This window comes from Aristolochia californica, unplaced genomic scaffold (assembly GCF_029961685.1).
Source record: "Aristolochia californica isolate CCGP_79_NKW_82.1479 unplaced genomic scaffold, dmAriCali1.0.hap1 SCAF_1, whole genome shotgun sequence".
NCBI lineage: Eukaryota > Viridiplantae > Streptophyta > Magnoliopsida > Piperales > Aristolochiaceae > Aristolochia > Aristolochia californica.
Genome location: NW_027181770.1, coordinates 9,310,640 through 9,328,704, shown reverse-complemented (window position 1 = coordinate 9,328,704; position 18,065 = coordinate 9,310,640). Strand labels below are relative to the sequence as shown.

The 18,065-nt window shown below is 38.4% G+C and overlaps 1 protein-coding gene across 1 annotated transcript; it reads right to left on the bottom strand.

Annotated features, from left to right (window-relative positions):
• Positions 1 to 945: 945 nt before the first annotated feature.
• Positions 946 to 3,792, bottom strand: LOC137958805 (pentatricopeptide repeat-containing protein At1g52620). Its single transcript, XM_068805952.1, has one exon. It carries the CDS (start codon positions 3,775 to 3,777, stop codon positions 1,330 to 1,332), a length of 2,448 nt encoding a protein of 815 aa, XP_068662053.1. The 5' UTR covers positions 3,778 to 3,792; the 3' UTR covers positions 946 to 1,329.
• Positions 3,793 to 18,065: the final 14,273 nt, after the last annotated feature.

Below are 18,065 nucleotides of genomic sequence, written 5' to 3'. Positions count from 1 at the left end.
AATTTAAATTTAAAAAGTTATTGCTCTATTTATTTGAGTAATCATATAAAAAAATATTTTTACCCATATTCTTTCTATAAAATAGCGTACGAGTAAATGGGTAAATTTATTTTTATTTAAATAATTTAAACACTAAAAATATTTTTTTCCCGTTGTTTCTTATAGTCGTAAAAACGCAAGAAAAGGGATCAAACGATTTTTTAAATTGAAATTTTTTAATTAAAATTAGTCAAAGGGAATAATTTTCCTTTTACATTGTTTTCCTATGGAGACACAAATAGTCCCTAGATGGAAAGTTAGAATATTAGAATATGTAATCAGGTAATGTAATTGCTATATCCCTTGTATAAGATAGCATCATTATATTTCTGTAGCTTAAACATAGTGAGATTGCTTGATTTTTGTAAGATATCTAACCTAACAGGCACTAAATTTTCTCAAGAATTAGGTAGCAGGTAGTAAGTTCAACCAACTTTAGGCCTACTAGTAATTAGCCTCAGCTTTGAACTAAATAGAATATCTTCTTCTTCATTGCAGTTTGTGTTTCTGTACAGTAGCTGCTCACATCACTTTAATAGAGGAGAGAAGCTAATGTACACTTACTATAGCACAGCAATTAGTGAACTGGGACCCATTTATTTGTTCAGTATTTCATGATGCATTGAATAAGAATCTTGATCATTTCAAAAGACAAGATTGAGATATAGTTCTATGGCAGGAATCTTTTTTCTTAATCTTTCATGAGCTATTCCTGTCACTGAATACCTGAAAATTGAACCAGTCAAATTTGTACCAACTCTGCATTCCAATACCACCACTCACATGAGAATATTGATTGTGGCATTTGCCATTGTGGTCTAGCACCTATAAATAAGAGAACCGCTACGATACTAAACAATCATGGTAAAAAATAATAAATAAACATGCAACAGAGAGGATAACAAATCCACCAGCAAATCCTGCTGCTATTTGTGAGCTAAAAAAATCTTCTTGTGTGCATGTTGTTACAGATACGGTACAACTGTACAAACGATTGAGTTGGGTCAATGCAGCCAGGATTCAATAAAAAAGTAGGACCATCGAAAGGAAATGAGGGTGTTAAAGAATCTAGTGTACAACAAAAGTATAACCTCCTAGGAATAAATCAACAGGTAGTGAGATCAACTCTGCATCTCAAGTTGCTTGCTCTTTGAAAGTTTTTAATCCCTACTTAGAAACTCTTCCCAGCAACGAGGCATAAAAAACTTGAACTGATTCTGGACCAACTGGAGCAAGTGCTACAAAATGCAAGATTAGTCAAAATAAAGATCTCCATTTCTTTCATTTTCTTCAGATTTCCGAAACTTCTAGAGATTGCATTTCCCGGCTACTCCTCTCAAGTTCAGATTTACGCTCCTCAATGCAATGCAGCAACATACCTGAAGCTTCAGAGACAGTACCTTGGTACAGATATTGATCTAACAATCTCGAGTATTTCCAAGCTATCTGTAGCTGCTGTTTATCAAAATCCAAAGAGAGAAATCTAGGCCACTCGCTCGACTTTCCTTCCAAAGAAAGGCCATGCAGAAGAGAAATGGAGGTAACGGAATCTGGCGCACAGCCATGTATGACCATCTTGTCCCGCAGTTTTACAGCAGCTTCAAGCATTCGATGTCTGCAAAGGCAAGTAATGATCGAATTATAAGCTGTAAGGCGAGGCTCACACCCATCCATTATCATACTCTTGCTCATGACCAATAGAATGAACTTACAATCCCCCTGCCATTCCCTTATGTAATGTAAGTTATCCATGAGCCCATCGATCAGTACAAGATATGTCAAATTGGTGGGAGCACAATTCTTAAGTAGCATTTGTTCAAAGAAAAGTGCCACTTTCTCAAGCTTCCCTCCCCTAACGAATCCTTTTATAAGACAAGTGTATGTAACAGCATTGGGAAGCAAACCACGAGACTGCATCTCTCCCAACAACTCCTCGGCTCTATCAAAATCACCTTTTTGAGAGAAGCCATTGATCAGGGCTGAGTAAGTTACAGTATTTGGATTGCACTTTCTTTCCTTCATATTGTTAAAAATATTTATTGCTTGTTCCATGTCATTCTGCTTCACATACCCATCTATTATGGTTGTATAGGTGAACTCATCCGGAGAGATACGGTCTTTTATCATTTTATCAAGGCATGAGATAGCACTACCCATCATTCCACATTTACAGTAGCCCTTTATCATGGCATTGTAGCCAGGCACTCCAGGCTTAATATCCTTTGCTTCCATGAAATCAAAGATCTTTTTAGCATCAGTGAAATTTCCACACCGAATGAACCCATCCATCATCGTTACATAAACAAACTCATCAGGAATCACGCCATCATCAAGCATCTCACTCAGCAACTCTTTTGCAACTTGTAACTTCCCTTTCTTGCAAAGGCCACTCATTAAGACATTATAAATCGCTGCATCTGGATGCACTCCTCTTTCCTTCATTTTCTTGCGAACTGACATTGCTTCATCTACCTCACCCACTGAGACAAGCCCATGTACAAGTGTACCATAAGTAACTAAATCTGGCATATTCCCTCTTTCTATCATTTCAATAAGCAAATTTGTTGCTCTAACAGTTTCACCCTTTTTGTAATAGCCATGAACAAGAGGAGTATAAGTAAATCTATTTGGTATCAGTCCCTTCCTCATCACTTCCTTAAGAATTTCATCCGCTTCTTGAAGCTTTCCTTCTCTAGAAGAGCATGAAATCAAGGTATTATATGTGCCAATATCAGGATTACAGCCGGACTGAACCATCCTCCTAAAAGTCTCCATTCCTTCAGCTAAAGAGCAATGTTTACACGTTGCATCAATAAGATTATTGTAGATATATACATTTAAATCTAAACCTCTACTCTTCATCTCAGCCAAAAGCCGATCAATTACCTTAAAGTTCCCTTCTTTGCAAAAGCCATTTATGATTGTTCCATACGAAACCAATGTGGGCACAAATCCTTGCAATTTCATATTTTCAAAGAGTTTATAAGCTTTCCAAACAGCTCCCTTAATGCAGTACCCATTAATGAGAGTGTTGTAAAACACTACATTCGGGATACAGCCTACCCCCCACCGATCCTCAATTAATTTTTGACCCTCCTCAACCTTTCCTACATTGCATAAACCTTTAACCAATATACAAGTACTAAAATTATCACCTGCATCTTGTTGAAGCATTTCCTCATACACTTTGAGGGCGGTATCAATTCGACGAGATTTCACTAAAGCATTGAGCAAAGCATTACATGTGTAGGTATCAGGTAAAGCGTGTGCAGTCTCTTTCCCCCTAGAGTATAAATCAAGGGCTTTTTTTATGAAACCCGAATAAGAAAAGGCTATGATAAGAGCATCTAAGGCCCCTCGGGAAGGCGTCATTCCTTCTTTTGCCATGGTTTTCAACAACATATCGATTTCAGAGAACTTACGTGATCGAGCCAAGATCTTGAGCAGTGAAGAGTAACCGGGCGAGTCGGCACGAGCTACTTGAGAGCAACGTGACGCCCAGTTGAAGAGTTTGAGGCATATTCCGTCGTCCTGAATCCGATGGAGGACGTCGGAAACAGAGATATCTGGATATTGGGAGAAGTGATCCTCCAGAAGTTCTTCCCATCGGGGGTTTTCACTTCTTATGATTTCAGAAGTGACGTCAGAGAATTGAAGAAGACGCCTCGTGGCAGGAGGACAAGAAGGGCGAGAATATCTACTGCTGGATTTGATGCGAGAGAGAAGGGTCCTCGACATGAAAGTGGGGCAGGAGAATGCGGAATGGAGACGAGAGGATGCGGTTTCATTTGAAGAGGTTGAAAGGTGGCCAACCGTTAACGGGTTGAAACTCGTCTCAGGAGCGAACCTCCCCAAGTCCTGCCGTACCAAACAACACCATGTATGTCTTTGAATTGCTTGAAGTCTCAACTCTGAAGTAAGGCTGGGTACGGGTCGGGTCGGGTTAACCAAAACCTGAACCTGAATTTTATCCCGACCCAAAAACCCAAACCAAAAAAAACCTAACCCTGTCCTGCCCTGTTCTCGTAAACCCGACCTGCCTTAATCCCGTTTTATATCTCTGTCTTGTGTGTGGGTCAAATTCAGGTCAAGTTTGGGAAAACCCGTCCCTGATCCAAAATCCGTTGAGTTTTTTTTCCTACCCCATCTCCGACTTGCAATGTGAAATCAGAAACTTGAAGCTGAGTTTTTGGGGTTAGGTCGGATTGGGCTCCCTAGAAAACTTTACCCGATGCCCACCCATAATCTCAAGACTCATAACAACTAATGGTAGGGTGTAGATTTATAAGTAAAAAACCAAAAAAATTAAAAATACGATAATTCTTTAAGCATAAGTTAAAAACTGATTTTGTAATTTACAACCATAATTTATTACTAAATGAAATTATAATTAAATTCATTATAGTTTCATTAATGTTATAGTTAAAGAACCTAAAGTAAAAATGATATTGTTGTTGTCAAGTTGTCGAAGTTATTCAATGTAATGAAGCAAAAGACAAGGAAAAAGGCATGAAAACAAAAAGATATTCACTAAAATCGATATTGTGTCAGAGACTTTAAAAATATAGTATGTGATAGAGCAATCTAATGTTTCTCTCTTTCCTTTTTTAAGATGGAAAAGAAGAGGAAGAAAGCAAAAAATTCAACATTCCAAATAAGTTTTATTTTAGTTTCTCCACTTTTCTTATCTACTTCCAAAGTCATGTCAAATTGTCTCTCAACTCGTTGAGTAAAGATGGCAACAAGGTGGGTTTTGCAAGGAATCCACCCAACCCTACAACATACAGGGATGGAGTTACTATCTAACCTTGTGAGGCGAGGATGAGATGATCCAATGACATCCTAAAATCCAAGTGAGTTTGGGGTGGGGATGGGTTTTCCATCCCCCACAATGACAGGAATATTTTAAAGTTATTGGAATTTTTGGAAGAGAAAACAAGTTATCGATAGGTGTAAATTGAGTACATTGGGTCTAATTATAATAAAAAAAAAACTAGAACCACAATATAATTATACTACCTATGTCCTAGTTATATTCATAGTAGAACTTCTAATTATAATCAACCTAAACAATAATTAAAGAGAACTAAAATAACTAAAATACCTATGAATTGAGACACTCCTGTGAGATTTCCACCAATGAGACTCATGTTAGACTTCACCATATTAATTCTCTTTCATTGAGACTTTTTTTGTGCGAGTCATATAAGACTCTTCCACAATTGCTTTTTAAGACCCCCCCCCCCCCCCCCCCCCCCCCCCCCCCCCCCCCCCCTCCCCCCCCCCCCTCAAGCTGGAGTTTGAAACTTCTACTTGCAAAGAAAAATTATTGTTCATCCTTATCGCTGTCGGGAAAGAGATCTTCAGTTTCGGGAGAGGCTGGCCGCCAACCAGACGTTGGAGTGGGGGCAGTTAGAACGGCAACGCTCCTCCTCTCCCTCCCTCTTTCTTCCTCTTTTGTGCTTTGTGAAGAGAGAGAAAAGATGTTTTCTTTATTTATTATTTACATCCCTCCCTCAAGCTGGAGTTTGAAACTTCTACTTGCAAAGAAAAATTATTGTTCTTCAAACTTCTTTGCCTTAAATTTTTTTCATTTTGTTCTCCATCTTATTTAGATATTCTGGTGACATAAAATTTACTACAGCATGTAGAATAAAATACCTCTTTCTTGTACTTTTTTTTTTTTACTTGTCCCCCTCCAGTTAAGGATCACTCTTTCTTTTTTCAAAAGTCCAAGTTTTCACAAAATAAATATGGGAGAAGAAAAATTAGCCATACACTAGTCTTGAAAGGGTCACTCAATTTCAAAGGCAGACCTAGCCCAATATCTGGGCAAAAAGGAAAAAGAGTCTACTCACTTCAAATGAGTAGCTAAAAAATACTATTTGGGTAAAAAGAATAAAATAATTGATTTATGTTAAATGTTGGGCACAATTCTATTCTTTGCAAGCAATGGTTCTATAGGCATTACCCTGAAGTGATAAAAAAATAAAAAGTAAATTAAAAAAATACTAGAGAAACAAAAAAAAAACACTATTACTCAAATAAAAGGAGGCAATAATGCAACATTCATACTTGCAAAAAAGATTGTCTAAATTTAGAAACTTCAAATGGAAGGAGGCGCGATGCAAGACTCTTCTTCCAAACTAAGGTTCTAAACTTAAAGAAAATAAGAAGAAGGCATTTATCAACAGAGTAATGAGAGTGACCATTTTTTAAAATTCTAGTGGTGACCTACAATAGTAGAACTGTAAAACTACCAAATAAGTTGGACCAAGTATGACTCCAAAGAAATTTTTGAAGGTATTGACTGACAAAACAAGATCAAGGGACTGACGGAACAGTCCAAACATCCACAAGAGAGAGTGTAGCTCTCTGGTTTCACGGTGAAACGAAACACACGAAGAAATCCAAAATTCTTTCCGTTGGGGATTTTCCCTCTTTCATTAAGTATATATCCTTTAGGTTTTCCTGTTACAAAATGGGTCATGGGCCCAAGACAATACCCCCTCACCCCATTAAGCCTAATCAAATAAACCCTATATACATATCCCAAATTATACAACAATTATGAATATAAATTACATTTAATATACATTTTAACATATCGTAACATCCCCCCTCAAATTGATGATGGTGAGTCAACCAGCAACAATTTGCCAACCAAAAAATTATGTCGGGATTGAGACAATGCTTTGGTGAAGACATCGGCCACTTGAAGATCCGAAGAAATGTACGGTAGAGATATTACCCGGCGCTCCAAAGTGTCGCGGATGGAGTGACAGTCAACCTCAATATGCTTGGTACGCTCATGAAAAACCGGATTGGCTGCAATCTGTATAGCACTTGTATTATCTGCATGAAGCGGTGTAGAGGAGGGCTGAGAAAACTGGAGCTCAGCAAGAAGACCACGGAGCCAAATAACTTCCGAACACGCAGTAGACATAGCACGATACTCGGCCTCGGTAGGTGACTTGGACACTCGATCTTGTTTCTTACGTTTCCAAGAAATCAGTGCATCGCCTAAAAACATACACCAGCCTGTAGTAGATCGACGGGTATCGGGGCACCCTGCCCAATCAGCATCACTGTAGGCAACCAGATGTAGCGCAGAGCCAGTAGAAAAGAATAAACCATGAGCAGGGGAGCCGCACAGATAGCGGATGATGCGCTGAACGGCCGCAAGATGAAGGTGTCGAGGAGATACCATAAACTGACTGACCTTATGAACAGCATAGGAAATGTCCGGGCGAGTAGTAGTCAAGTAGATGAGACTCCCGACTAGTCGTCGATAGATAGTCAGATCATCAAAGAGAGTCCCTTCATCTTTCCGATATTTGACATTGACCTCCATAGGGGTAGCCACCGAAGATGTGTCCTCCAACCCAGCGAGTGTGATAAGATCTTGAATATACTTATGTTGGTTTAAGAAAATACCTTTGAGTGTGTGATGGACCTCCAACCCTAAGAAGTAGGTGAGGCGTCCAAGATCGTTCATATGAAAAGTGGCATGCAACACCTTCTGAAGCGTGGTAAGCAATCCAGAGTCAGTGCCAGTAATGATGATGCCATCCACATAAACCAAAAGAATGACCATGCCTGCAACAACCTTATGATAAAAGAGGGAGGAATCATACTGGCTCTGGGTAAACCGGTGGAGGATAAGAGTGCTACGAAATTTCTCAAACCAAGCCCGGGGGGCTTGTTTAAGCCCATACAAAGGACATCGTAGCTTGCAGACTGATCAGGAGAGGATCTAGACATACCCAAGGGAAGCTTCATATAGACATCTTCCTGCAGATCACCGTGGAGAAAAACATTCTTCACATCCGTCTGATGCAATGGCCAAGATTGAGAGGCTGCAATGGCTAAGATAGTACGGACTGTGGTCATCTTGGCAATTGGGGCAAAAGTTTCCTCATAATCAATCCCATATTCCTGCCTGTTCCCCAGGGCCACAAGGCGGGCGTTGTACCGATCCAACGATCCATCGGAACGCAGCTTGACAGAGAAGACCCACTTACTTCCAAGAGGCCGAATAGTGGGAGGGCAAGCCACAATGTCCCAGGTGTAATTCTCCTCTAGCACTTGTAGTTCAGTTTGGATGGCCTTTTGCCAACACGCATGTGTTATAGCCTGTTTATATCTAGAAGGAATGGAAATAGAAGACAAAGTAGCTACCAGAGATACAGGGGAGGGAAAACCATACCGGTCAGGAGGGTGAGAACTACGTGTGGATCGACAAATATGGAGGAGAGCAGAAGCAGAGGGAGGATCAGGAGCAAGCGCTAGGTCAGAAGGGGAAGAGGGCAGCGAAGCAGTGGATTGAGGCTCATCAAAGCTCGGAAAACTAGACAAAGAGGTAGACGGAAGTGTAACTTGAGAGGGAAAGAAATATTGGTTTTCAAAGAAGACCACATTCCGAGAAACACGGACTCGACGCACCTGAGGATCATAGCAAACATAGCCCTTTTGAGAACCGACATACCCAAGAAATGCACACATAACAGATTGAGTTGTAAGTTTATGTCATTCATGATCAGGTAAATGCACAAAACAAACACAACCGAACGTCCGAAGAGCTGTGTAGGACGGAGAATAATCGAATAATTTAACAAAGGGAGAGACATGATGCAAGATAGGCGAGGCAGGTGGTTAATTAAATGGACGGAGGTAGAGAGAGCTTCACACCAAAACCTAGGAGGAATGGATGATTCAATGAGAAGGGTGCGGAACATATCAAGAAGGTGACGATTTTTGCGCTCAGCAACACCATTTTGTTGGGGTGTCGAGGGACAAGAACGTTGAGAGATAACGCCTTTGTTTTGAAGAAATTCTTGGAATTTTGCCAACATGTACTCGCCGCCAGAGTCAGAGCGGAGTACTTTAAGGTGAGCGGAGAACTGGGTTTCAATGAGTGCAAAAAACCTCTTAAAAATGACAAAAACGTCAGACTTAGCTCGTAGGAAGTAGACCCAGGTAAATCGACTAAAGTCATCAATAAAGGTGACAAAGTACTTAAAGTGTGCATGCGAGATAACATGAGCAATTCTCCAAACATCACTATGAATAAGGTCAAAGCAGTGGGAAGCATGCGAGGTATGATGCGGAAATGATAGAGTTTTACTTTTGCCAAGTTTACATGATTAACAGTCAAAGGACGTGTCACGAGAGGTACAATCTTGATTGCCTAATAAACCCGATTTAAATAATGTACAAAGTACAGCCGAGTTTGGGTGGCCTAAACGTCTATGCCACAACTTAGGGCCAGATCCAACAACATTACAAGCAAAAGAAAGTACAGGAGAACGTGGAATAACAGTGGATAGAAAGACTTAAGTGGAAATAGCCTGCCCACTTTAGGCCCCTTCGTGATCACCTTCCCCGACGCTTGATCCTGCACAACACAGCCAAAGCGAGAAAACTGAACATTACAGTTTTTATCAACCAATTGACCAACAGATAAAAGGTTTGTCGACAGGTCAGGAGACACAAAGACATCAGCTAAAGATGGAGAGAGATCACCAACAGCACTGATAGGCAGAGTGCTGCCATCAGCAGTGTTGATGTGCAGATTGCCATCATACTTTCGGACATTCGAAAGAGATACCACATTGTTGGTAATGTGGTTAGAGGCACCAGAATCAAAATACCATGGGTGAGTAGAAAGGTTTTGTTTACCTGAGATACCAAAAGTAGAAAAGGCAGAAATGATCATATGTTATACCATTTCAGGAGTGAGAGTGGTGGAACTGGCAGGTGCTGGTGGAACAGGAATGATAGGGACTAAAACGGCAGGTGGCAATGTGGTAGAACTAGATGTACCGGTGGATGCATGATAAGCTGTAGGCTTCCTCCGTGGAGTTCGTGTAGGGCAAACGATGATGTGATGACCCGGCTTCTTACAGTAGCTACAGAATAGAACCGACTTCTTGGGGCAGTCCCGAACAAAGTGACCATAAGCCTTGCAGTGGAAGCACTGAACAGAACTGGTGTCCCGACCCTGAGGCCTTCCTTGTGCCACGTAAGCTACAGGAGCCGAGAGATCATCCTGAACGCGAGGTGCCACGCTAGCCTGAGTAGTAAGGCGCTGCTCCTCCCGGGGAAGTTCACTCAAACAGGCATCTAGGGACGGCACTGGATGACGATTCATCAGATGTGATCGAGCAATCTCAAACTCGGGACGAAGCTTCATCAAGAATTGATCCCGTTTACTAGTGTCATGGACAGCTTGCACAGCAGAGAGAGCAGCAGCAGGGACATCCTCGTAAACAATGTCAGTGTAGTCAGCCCATAGATTTTGGAAGCCCGAGAAATATTCTTCAATCGAACGACTGCCTTGGGTGAAATTTGCAAGTTCATATTCAACTTGAAATCGACAGGCCGTGCTGGTTTGACGATAAACTTTGTGGAGGTAATTCCACATATCGGCGGCAGTTTTGTAGGGCCTCAGATTTGGAACTAGGTGAGGCTCAAGAGATCCAAGTATCTAAGTCATGACTCTAGCATCCATGATGATCCATTTTGACAATGCGTCAGCATCGCTAGGTGCCGGATCACTCCCATCAATATGACCCCATAAACCTCTTCCCTGAACAAATAACCGAAACTGAAATTCCCAAGTACCGTAGTTCTTGCCCGTGAACCGAATAGGAACGAAATCGGACTAATCTGCTGACATGATAAAATTGAATCTAACAAAATTCCTGATGCACCCCCGCAAGATAAGAAATTCCAAATATACCCCTACCTTTCGTAAATTGCAAATAGACCCCTACACTTACAGAAATCCAAGAGTTGCCCCCAGGTTAACAGAAATTCGAATTAGACCCCCAAACTTTCAGAAATTGCAAAGCGGCCCCCAAAGATTTTCAAATTGCAAAATGACCATATGCCAATTAATCACCCGAAACGAACGCGCGGGAGAAAAAAAAATTTTACCTTCGTTCCCCCTTCCGATGAGTTTCCGCCGAGAACCCCCGTCCCGTTGTAGCTTCTCTGGCAACGATACCACCGATGGAGCTTTTCCGACGACGGAACCACAACGTTTCCGAGCTTGAAAAATACTTTCTGACAACCCTTTCATTTCCCCTTCCGGCGAGAGCCCTCTACGGTTCGTTTCCCCTTCCGGCGAGAACCCCCTTCCTGGCAACAGAACCCCCGTAACTCGTCCGGCAATGGAACCACCCGACAAGTATTTCCAATAGCGCCCGAAATCAATGCCGAAAGCGAAGAGAAAAAAAATTGGTCGGACAACGTAGGTCGTCGGACAAGAAATACGTCGGGGTTACTCTTCAGAGCTCTGATACCATGACAAAACAAAATCAAGGGACTGACGGAGCAGTCCAAACATCCACAAGAGAGAGCTCTCTGGTTTCACGGCGAAACGAAACACACGAAGAAATCCAAAATTCTTTCCGTTGGGGATTTTCCCTATTTCATTAAGTATATATCCTTTAGGTTTTCCTGTTACAAAATGGCCCATGGGCCCAAGACAATACCCCCTCATCCCATTAAGCCTAATCAAATAACCCTATATACATATCCCAAATTATACAAAAATTATGAATATAAATTACATTTAATATACGTTTTAACATATCGTAACATTGACAAGGAAGATAGGCAATTGAAACAAGTCATATTTATCGACTCCCAAAAATAGAATTCAAAGAATGAAAGCAATGCTTGGAAGAAATCATCTGAAAATTATTTGTTGCCTCTATGTCCAGAATCAACTAAGGAGATAGGTGTGCACAATAACCAGAAGCATGCTCGTCTAAAGTAGTAGCTCACGTGAGACAACAATAACATGAGAGACAATTAAAATAGGAGAAAACATGAGTTTGTTGGAGACTAGAAGCAAATTGAATTAAAATAGGTATTCCATTGACTCATAGGGAAGTTTAAAAAATAAAATTGACAAGTATTAGGAAACTCATAGTTTAAAAAAGAGAATGAGATGAACAACAACATCATCTTCATTAGCCCACAAACTGATAACACTAAGAGCTCCAAGGAGAACGACAAGAATATAAAAAAGACACTCTTTTTCACCAAGTATCTTCCTCCTTTTGTCTCGTACAATCTGATTTTTTTGAGTGAGGCTGATCAAGATCTTGATCATCGACCAACAAATGTCGAGTTTGGAATCTGCACATTCCATGCTTTACTGCATGTTCCTTCCTAGTAGAGATTTGAAATGGAAAATTTTTGATCTCTTGATTTAGCATCGAGCAATGACTCCTTCAATCAATGCAATTCTTTTTTGTGATTTGTCTGTGTCAGCCATGATAGCTGCGACAACGGAGTTCTAGAGCTTTCGATCATAGTCTGCCCTACTTGCTAGAATCTCTTATCGGCACAATGAGTGCCCAGAGTGAGGAAGAAGAGGTACAAAGACTTCTTTAAATACCCAGGTTTGATGATAACAAACACAGACTTTTGATGATTTTTTCTATGTGTGAACAGATTAGCTTCAAGTTGAAAATGTAATAACAGGAGCCAACTCCGCATCATAGGAGTCGAACATATGAAAAAGGAAGCCCACTACATCCAAAAATTCAATCTCTACCACTTCAAGAAACATAAGGAATCAAGCCCAAGGTGTATGAAGTCGAGCATGGGGTGTATGGAGTTGAGCACATACAATTGTAGCTGAACATAGACAAAAAAGATGAAATTAAATTTGCAAAGTCATTACAAGAATTGGTTAGAAAGAAGTGGAGTCGACCATATGCACATTGAGTTGAGATAAAAAAAAAACTATTTTCAAATCCAGCTTATGCTAGAACACAAAAATGAATCGACCTATAAGGAAGGAGTTGATCCCATGTAATTAGTTGCAAGGCAAAGAGAGTCGAACCCGAGTTTCAGTAAATCTTAGATTATTTAAGGAGTTGACCCAATAAGAAAAGATAGTATATAGGAGTTGACTACATTAGAGGATTTGACCCAGATTGGAGCTACTAAACAAGAAGGATTCAACCCCTGCAAAAAGGGGTTGACCCCTATAGGAAACAAAGATATGAGACTCAAGTCAAACAGAGGATTTGACCCTCAAAAGAGCCTTTGGAGCACAAAGGATTCAACCCTACCAATATGAAAATTGAAGACCTTCTAGAGGCCATAATTGTGGTGATAGGTATTTAGATTATGTAAGTGACCTATCAAAATAACAAGCAACACTAGTAGAATTTATTTAGTAATTTTTCATAAATTTTGAATTTTGCTTCATTGATGTTTTACAAGTTCTATGAACAAGCCTTTTTTTTTTTTTTTTGCAATGACTAGTTTTTTTTTTACTTGGATTCTTTCCTATAAATAAACCCAAGTCATTTTTTGGCTTTGAAACAAATTTTGTCAAGGAAATTTCTAAGCTTTTTGTCATATTCAAGTGGTTTCAAATGGTCTAATTTTGAAATTTGAGATTGAAGTCTCCACTCAAGTTTTGAGCTAAGTATTTTTATATTTATTTTTACATCTCTTAAATACTTTCTCAAAGTGTTTGAAGTTTTGATTGATATTTGTTGAGCTTTTGTTTTTCAAATCAAACTTCTATTCTAATCAACATCAATTGAGTTTGCTTTAATATCTGTTGTAATGCTACTAATCAAATTGATAGTGTTACCAAGAAACTTTGGTGTAACAATGTTATTGTTTTTATTGTATACATGTCTATTCAAAGGTATTTATTTAGCATATCATAAAGTAAGAAATACGTTCTCTTAAGTCAACTAAAGTAGATTGACTTGCTATAATTTTATAAATCACATTTGGGTCTAGGTGAATGTACGACCACAAGTTCCACAATGTTTGGGTAGGCATAATACACACACACCCCATCCCACCCTCCATTTGTTGGTTTACTTGAATGAAAATTTTCAATTGATATTAGAGAAGTTATACTCTTCAAGCCTGGTCAAAATGTTCAGGTTGAGTATTAAAGATCCAAATATGGCATACAACACATCTTCTTAAGCTTTCACTTTAGGTATGTCAGTCATTAAGCATTCATTGTTTGACAGGGCTAATTACTTGCATTGGAAGTACAAAATGAAGTACTTCCTTCTAGGTTATGAACTTGATCCATGGAAAATCACAAACCAAGGTCTTTATATTGCCATGAAATGGGATGGTGAAAAAGAAGTAGAAAGATAAAGCCTTGAACTTCCGCTTATGCTTACTTAGTGTGAGCGAACATTCAAAAGTGTTGAAGATCAAATATGGAAGAGTCTTACATGACTCTCACAATAAGAAGTCTTATGGAACCAAAATTATTATGGAAGGAGGTCTCATAGAAGAGCCTCAGTTTAAAGGTGTTTTAGTTATGTCAGTCTTCTATTTATGTTGAGTTATTTAACTATGATAGGACTTATCTTTTAAGTGTTAGAGTTTGGGTATAACTAGGACAAGGTAGTTTAATTGTAATTGGACTCTACTACTTTCTTCTATTATAAATAGGGGTTCATGTACTCTGATTACATCAAGTCAACGAAGTATTTCTCTTTTCCATAAATTCAACATGGTATCAGAGCAAGTACATATATGTGGGCCTCTGCCCAAATTATCCACATGTAAAAGCCCAAAGGGCCTACATATGAGGGGAGTGTTAAAGAATAGTCCCACATGGATTAGTGAGAACAAATATGTTGAGTTTATTAGTTGGGAAAGAGGTTTCCTAAGATGGCTAGTCATTTCGGGATGGACCTTGGACCCAACTTCACATGGAATCAGAGCAGGTTCTGTGAGTTGACTCAGTCAACCCACAGAGATAATGTGATCCTTTTCTAATTTATTATCTCTAGAAGTTTAGGTTCGTATTTTATTTTTTCTTTTTTCACTCCATATACCCATTGTTTGCTATGCGTTTTCACCTCTATACTGAGCTTTTAATATTATATATTATATATTATATATTTTTGGAAATATATTCGAGTCTAATTTCCAAGGAAAAATGATTTTTTTGCAATTGGAGTTATCTACAAAGAGAAATCGATATTTGAAGAAAAAAATGTCAAATTTCAAAAGAGGTTCAAGCAGCAGCTGAAAGCTTCAACTTTCGAGCTATTTTATGTTATCAAGAATGAGACTTTATATGGAGAATTATATATCAAAGAAATATCTATAATTCTATTTTCTTACCTATTCAACCAATTCTTGATCTGATTTTTTTATCTAAATATATTGATTTTGGAAGAGTTAATGGTCTTGCTGGCACAAGGAGAAAAAGTACTTAGTTCGGCCAGATTATTGAGACCGAAATCTATAAGATTATTTATCTCAAAAGAAGTATATTTTATGAAGAGAAGTTATACTTAGATGAAAGGTATTTAAGTCTAGTTTTAGAAGGAGAAAATTTCATGTCAATATATCTATATTTAAGAATATATTCGCAATAGAAGAATCAAAGGTCATGTTGGAATCCTATTGCTTTGAAAAATCCAATTTTTTTGTGTCACTTTTTGAGTACTGTTATTGATCAACAATATAAGAAAAATATCTCACTTACCCCTTTTTCGGTGTCCGTTCCCCTACCATCCTTTTTTGACTCTCACATACCCCCTTTGGGCCAACCTCTTGTTTGTTGCTTTGGTAGGTTTACCTTTATATATATAGGTGTTTTTAAGTCAATTGAGACTTTTTATATGTATCCGTGGGTCCTGTATCGCCGTCTTGTGAATGACATGCATTACCCACTTATCATCCTTTTTCTATATTTAAGAGTCGGTGCCCGAGTTGGGACACCGTGATGGAGGAGCTTATTACTACATCTATGTTATTTGGTTCAAACTAGGATCACTGCCATTACCTACCAGTTTGAAGGGGAGAAGTACAAGAAGTACAAGAAAGAGGTATTTTATTCCATATGTTGTGGTAATTTTTATGTGACCAAAATATTCAAGAAAGGGAAAGCACAAAAGACGAAGTTTTTGCATCTATGAAGAATTATATTTGTATAGATTTTTTATCAGCAAAAGAAAATTGAAGACCAAGAATCATTTTCATTGCAAGCTGAAGTTATAAACTCCAGCTTGAAGGGGAGTGTTGAAGATCAAGTATGGAAGAGTCTTACATGACTCTCACAATTAGAAGTCTTATAGAGCCAAAATTATTATTGAAGGAGGTATCACAAAAGAGTCTCAGTTTAAAAGTGTTTTAGTTATGTCAGTCTTCTATTTATGTTGAGTTATTTAACTATGCTAGGACTTATCTTTAAGTGTTAGAGTTTGGGTGTAATTGGGACAAGGATAGTTTAATTGTAATTGGACTATACTACTTTCCTCTACTATAAATAGGGGTTCATGTACTCTGATTACATTAAGTCAATGAAGTATTTCTTTTTTCCATAAATTCAACAAAAAGTAATAGGAGCACTTAGTGCAAAAGAAGTTTGGGATAAACTTGAACTGAGCCATGAAGGAACAAGTCAAGTAAAAGATGTGGAAATCAACATACTCAAAAATGAGTATGAAAACTTCAAAACAAAAATAAAAGAATCTATAGAGAAAATGAGTAAGAGATTCAATGATATTTTAAGCAAACTAGCTTTGTTAGAGACCATCTTTATCGATAAATAAAAGGTGCAAAAAAAATTCTTAGGAGTCTCTCCAAGGAATGGATGCCAAAAATAACAACTATGAACATTCTCAACTATGAAATGAGCCTAAGAGAGTTTGAAAAAGAAGATGAGAAACAAAAGAAAATATTAAATGCTCTTATTGTTGAATCTAATGACTCTAAACATGAAACTGATGTAGATGATGAACTCTTTGTATGTCACAACTTTCAAAAGGTTCTCAAGATTTGTAAACAACAAAGGGCGGAAAAGAGAACAAACAAGCCACAAAGACAGCAACAAATACTTTAATAGTGGAAGCAAAAATCACTTCATTGTTGATTGCCCTATGAAGTAGAAAGAAGTAAAATCATCTAAGAAGAAGGCATCAAAAGCTAAAACATGAGATGAAGGACTCTTAGGTTCAAACATTGAAGCTCAAGAAGAATAAGTTTCCAACTTTTGAATTTATGGAAAAGAGAAATACTTCATAGACTTTATTAACTTATCATAATCAGAGTACATGAACCTCTATTTATAATAGAAGAAGGTAGTAGAGTCCAATTATAATAAAACTATTTTTGTCCCAATTACACCCAAACTCTAAAACTTAAAGATAAGTCCTAGCATAATTAAATAACTCAATATAGATAAAAGACAAACATAACTCAAACTAGAACTCTTCTAGGACGTGACCATAAGATAAAGATGTCTTTGTGAGTCCTTCTTGATCTTCCAACTTATGTGATAAGGATGTCAGCTTATAGTAATCATGGTGGGTCCTACTTCGTATGTGCTTGGGCCCATCTTGTGGGTCTTCCTTGGTCATGTGGCCCATCTTATAATACTCTTAGATATGTGAGTCTTCCTTGGTCATGTGGGCTAGAGCCCATCTTCCAACACCAACCCGGCCCTCTTGGCATTGGAAGAGGAGGTATGCTCTATTCTAGAAATCATGAGTGTAGTTTTGAAAAACTTATTGAAAAATGTGAGTACTTGTTAGTTAAAAATAAAATTAACTAAGACATATAATTCAGAAAAAAAAACTTGAACAAGAAAACTTAATGCTATGTATAATGAAGTAGTTGCTAAGCTAGATAAGCATAAGAAGCTACTTGATGCCTATGTATGCATACATGAGCATGAATTGTTAAAAGCTAAGTATACATATTTACGAAAGGAGAGAGATTGATTGAAGTCTGACTTTAGTATTATTGAGTCATGATAATTTGGATGCATAAATCAAATCTTAGAGAGCTGCAACTAATAAAGAAGGATCGGGCTATGATGAAAATACTAGTTTAGGAAATTTGAAAGCCTGCTTTGTTAAGGCTTGCACGGTTCATGTATGTTGCACTCACCCAACACCCCTACGTAGAGGGTGCGTAGCAAGGATGAAAAGGGTGAGGGAAAGAACCTTTTATGTCTAAAGAAACTTCACAAAAACAAAGGTTGTTACATGTTTTTT

What these genes read in the sequence shown, in the direction of transcription:
- LOC137958805 (XM_068805952.1), bottom strand. Translation starts at nt 3,777, where the DNA reads ATGTCGAGGACCCTTCTCTCTCGCATCAAATCCAGCAGTAGATATTCT.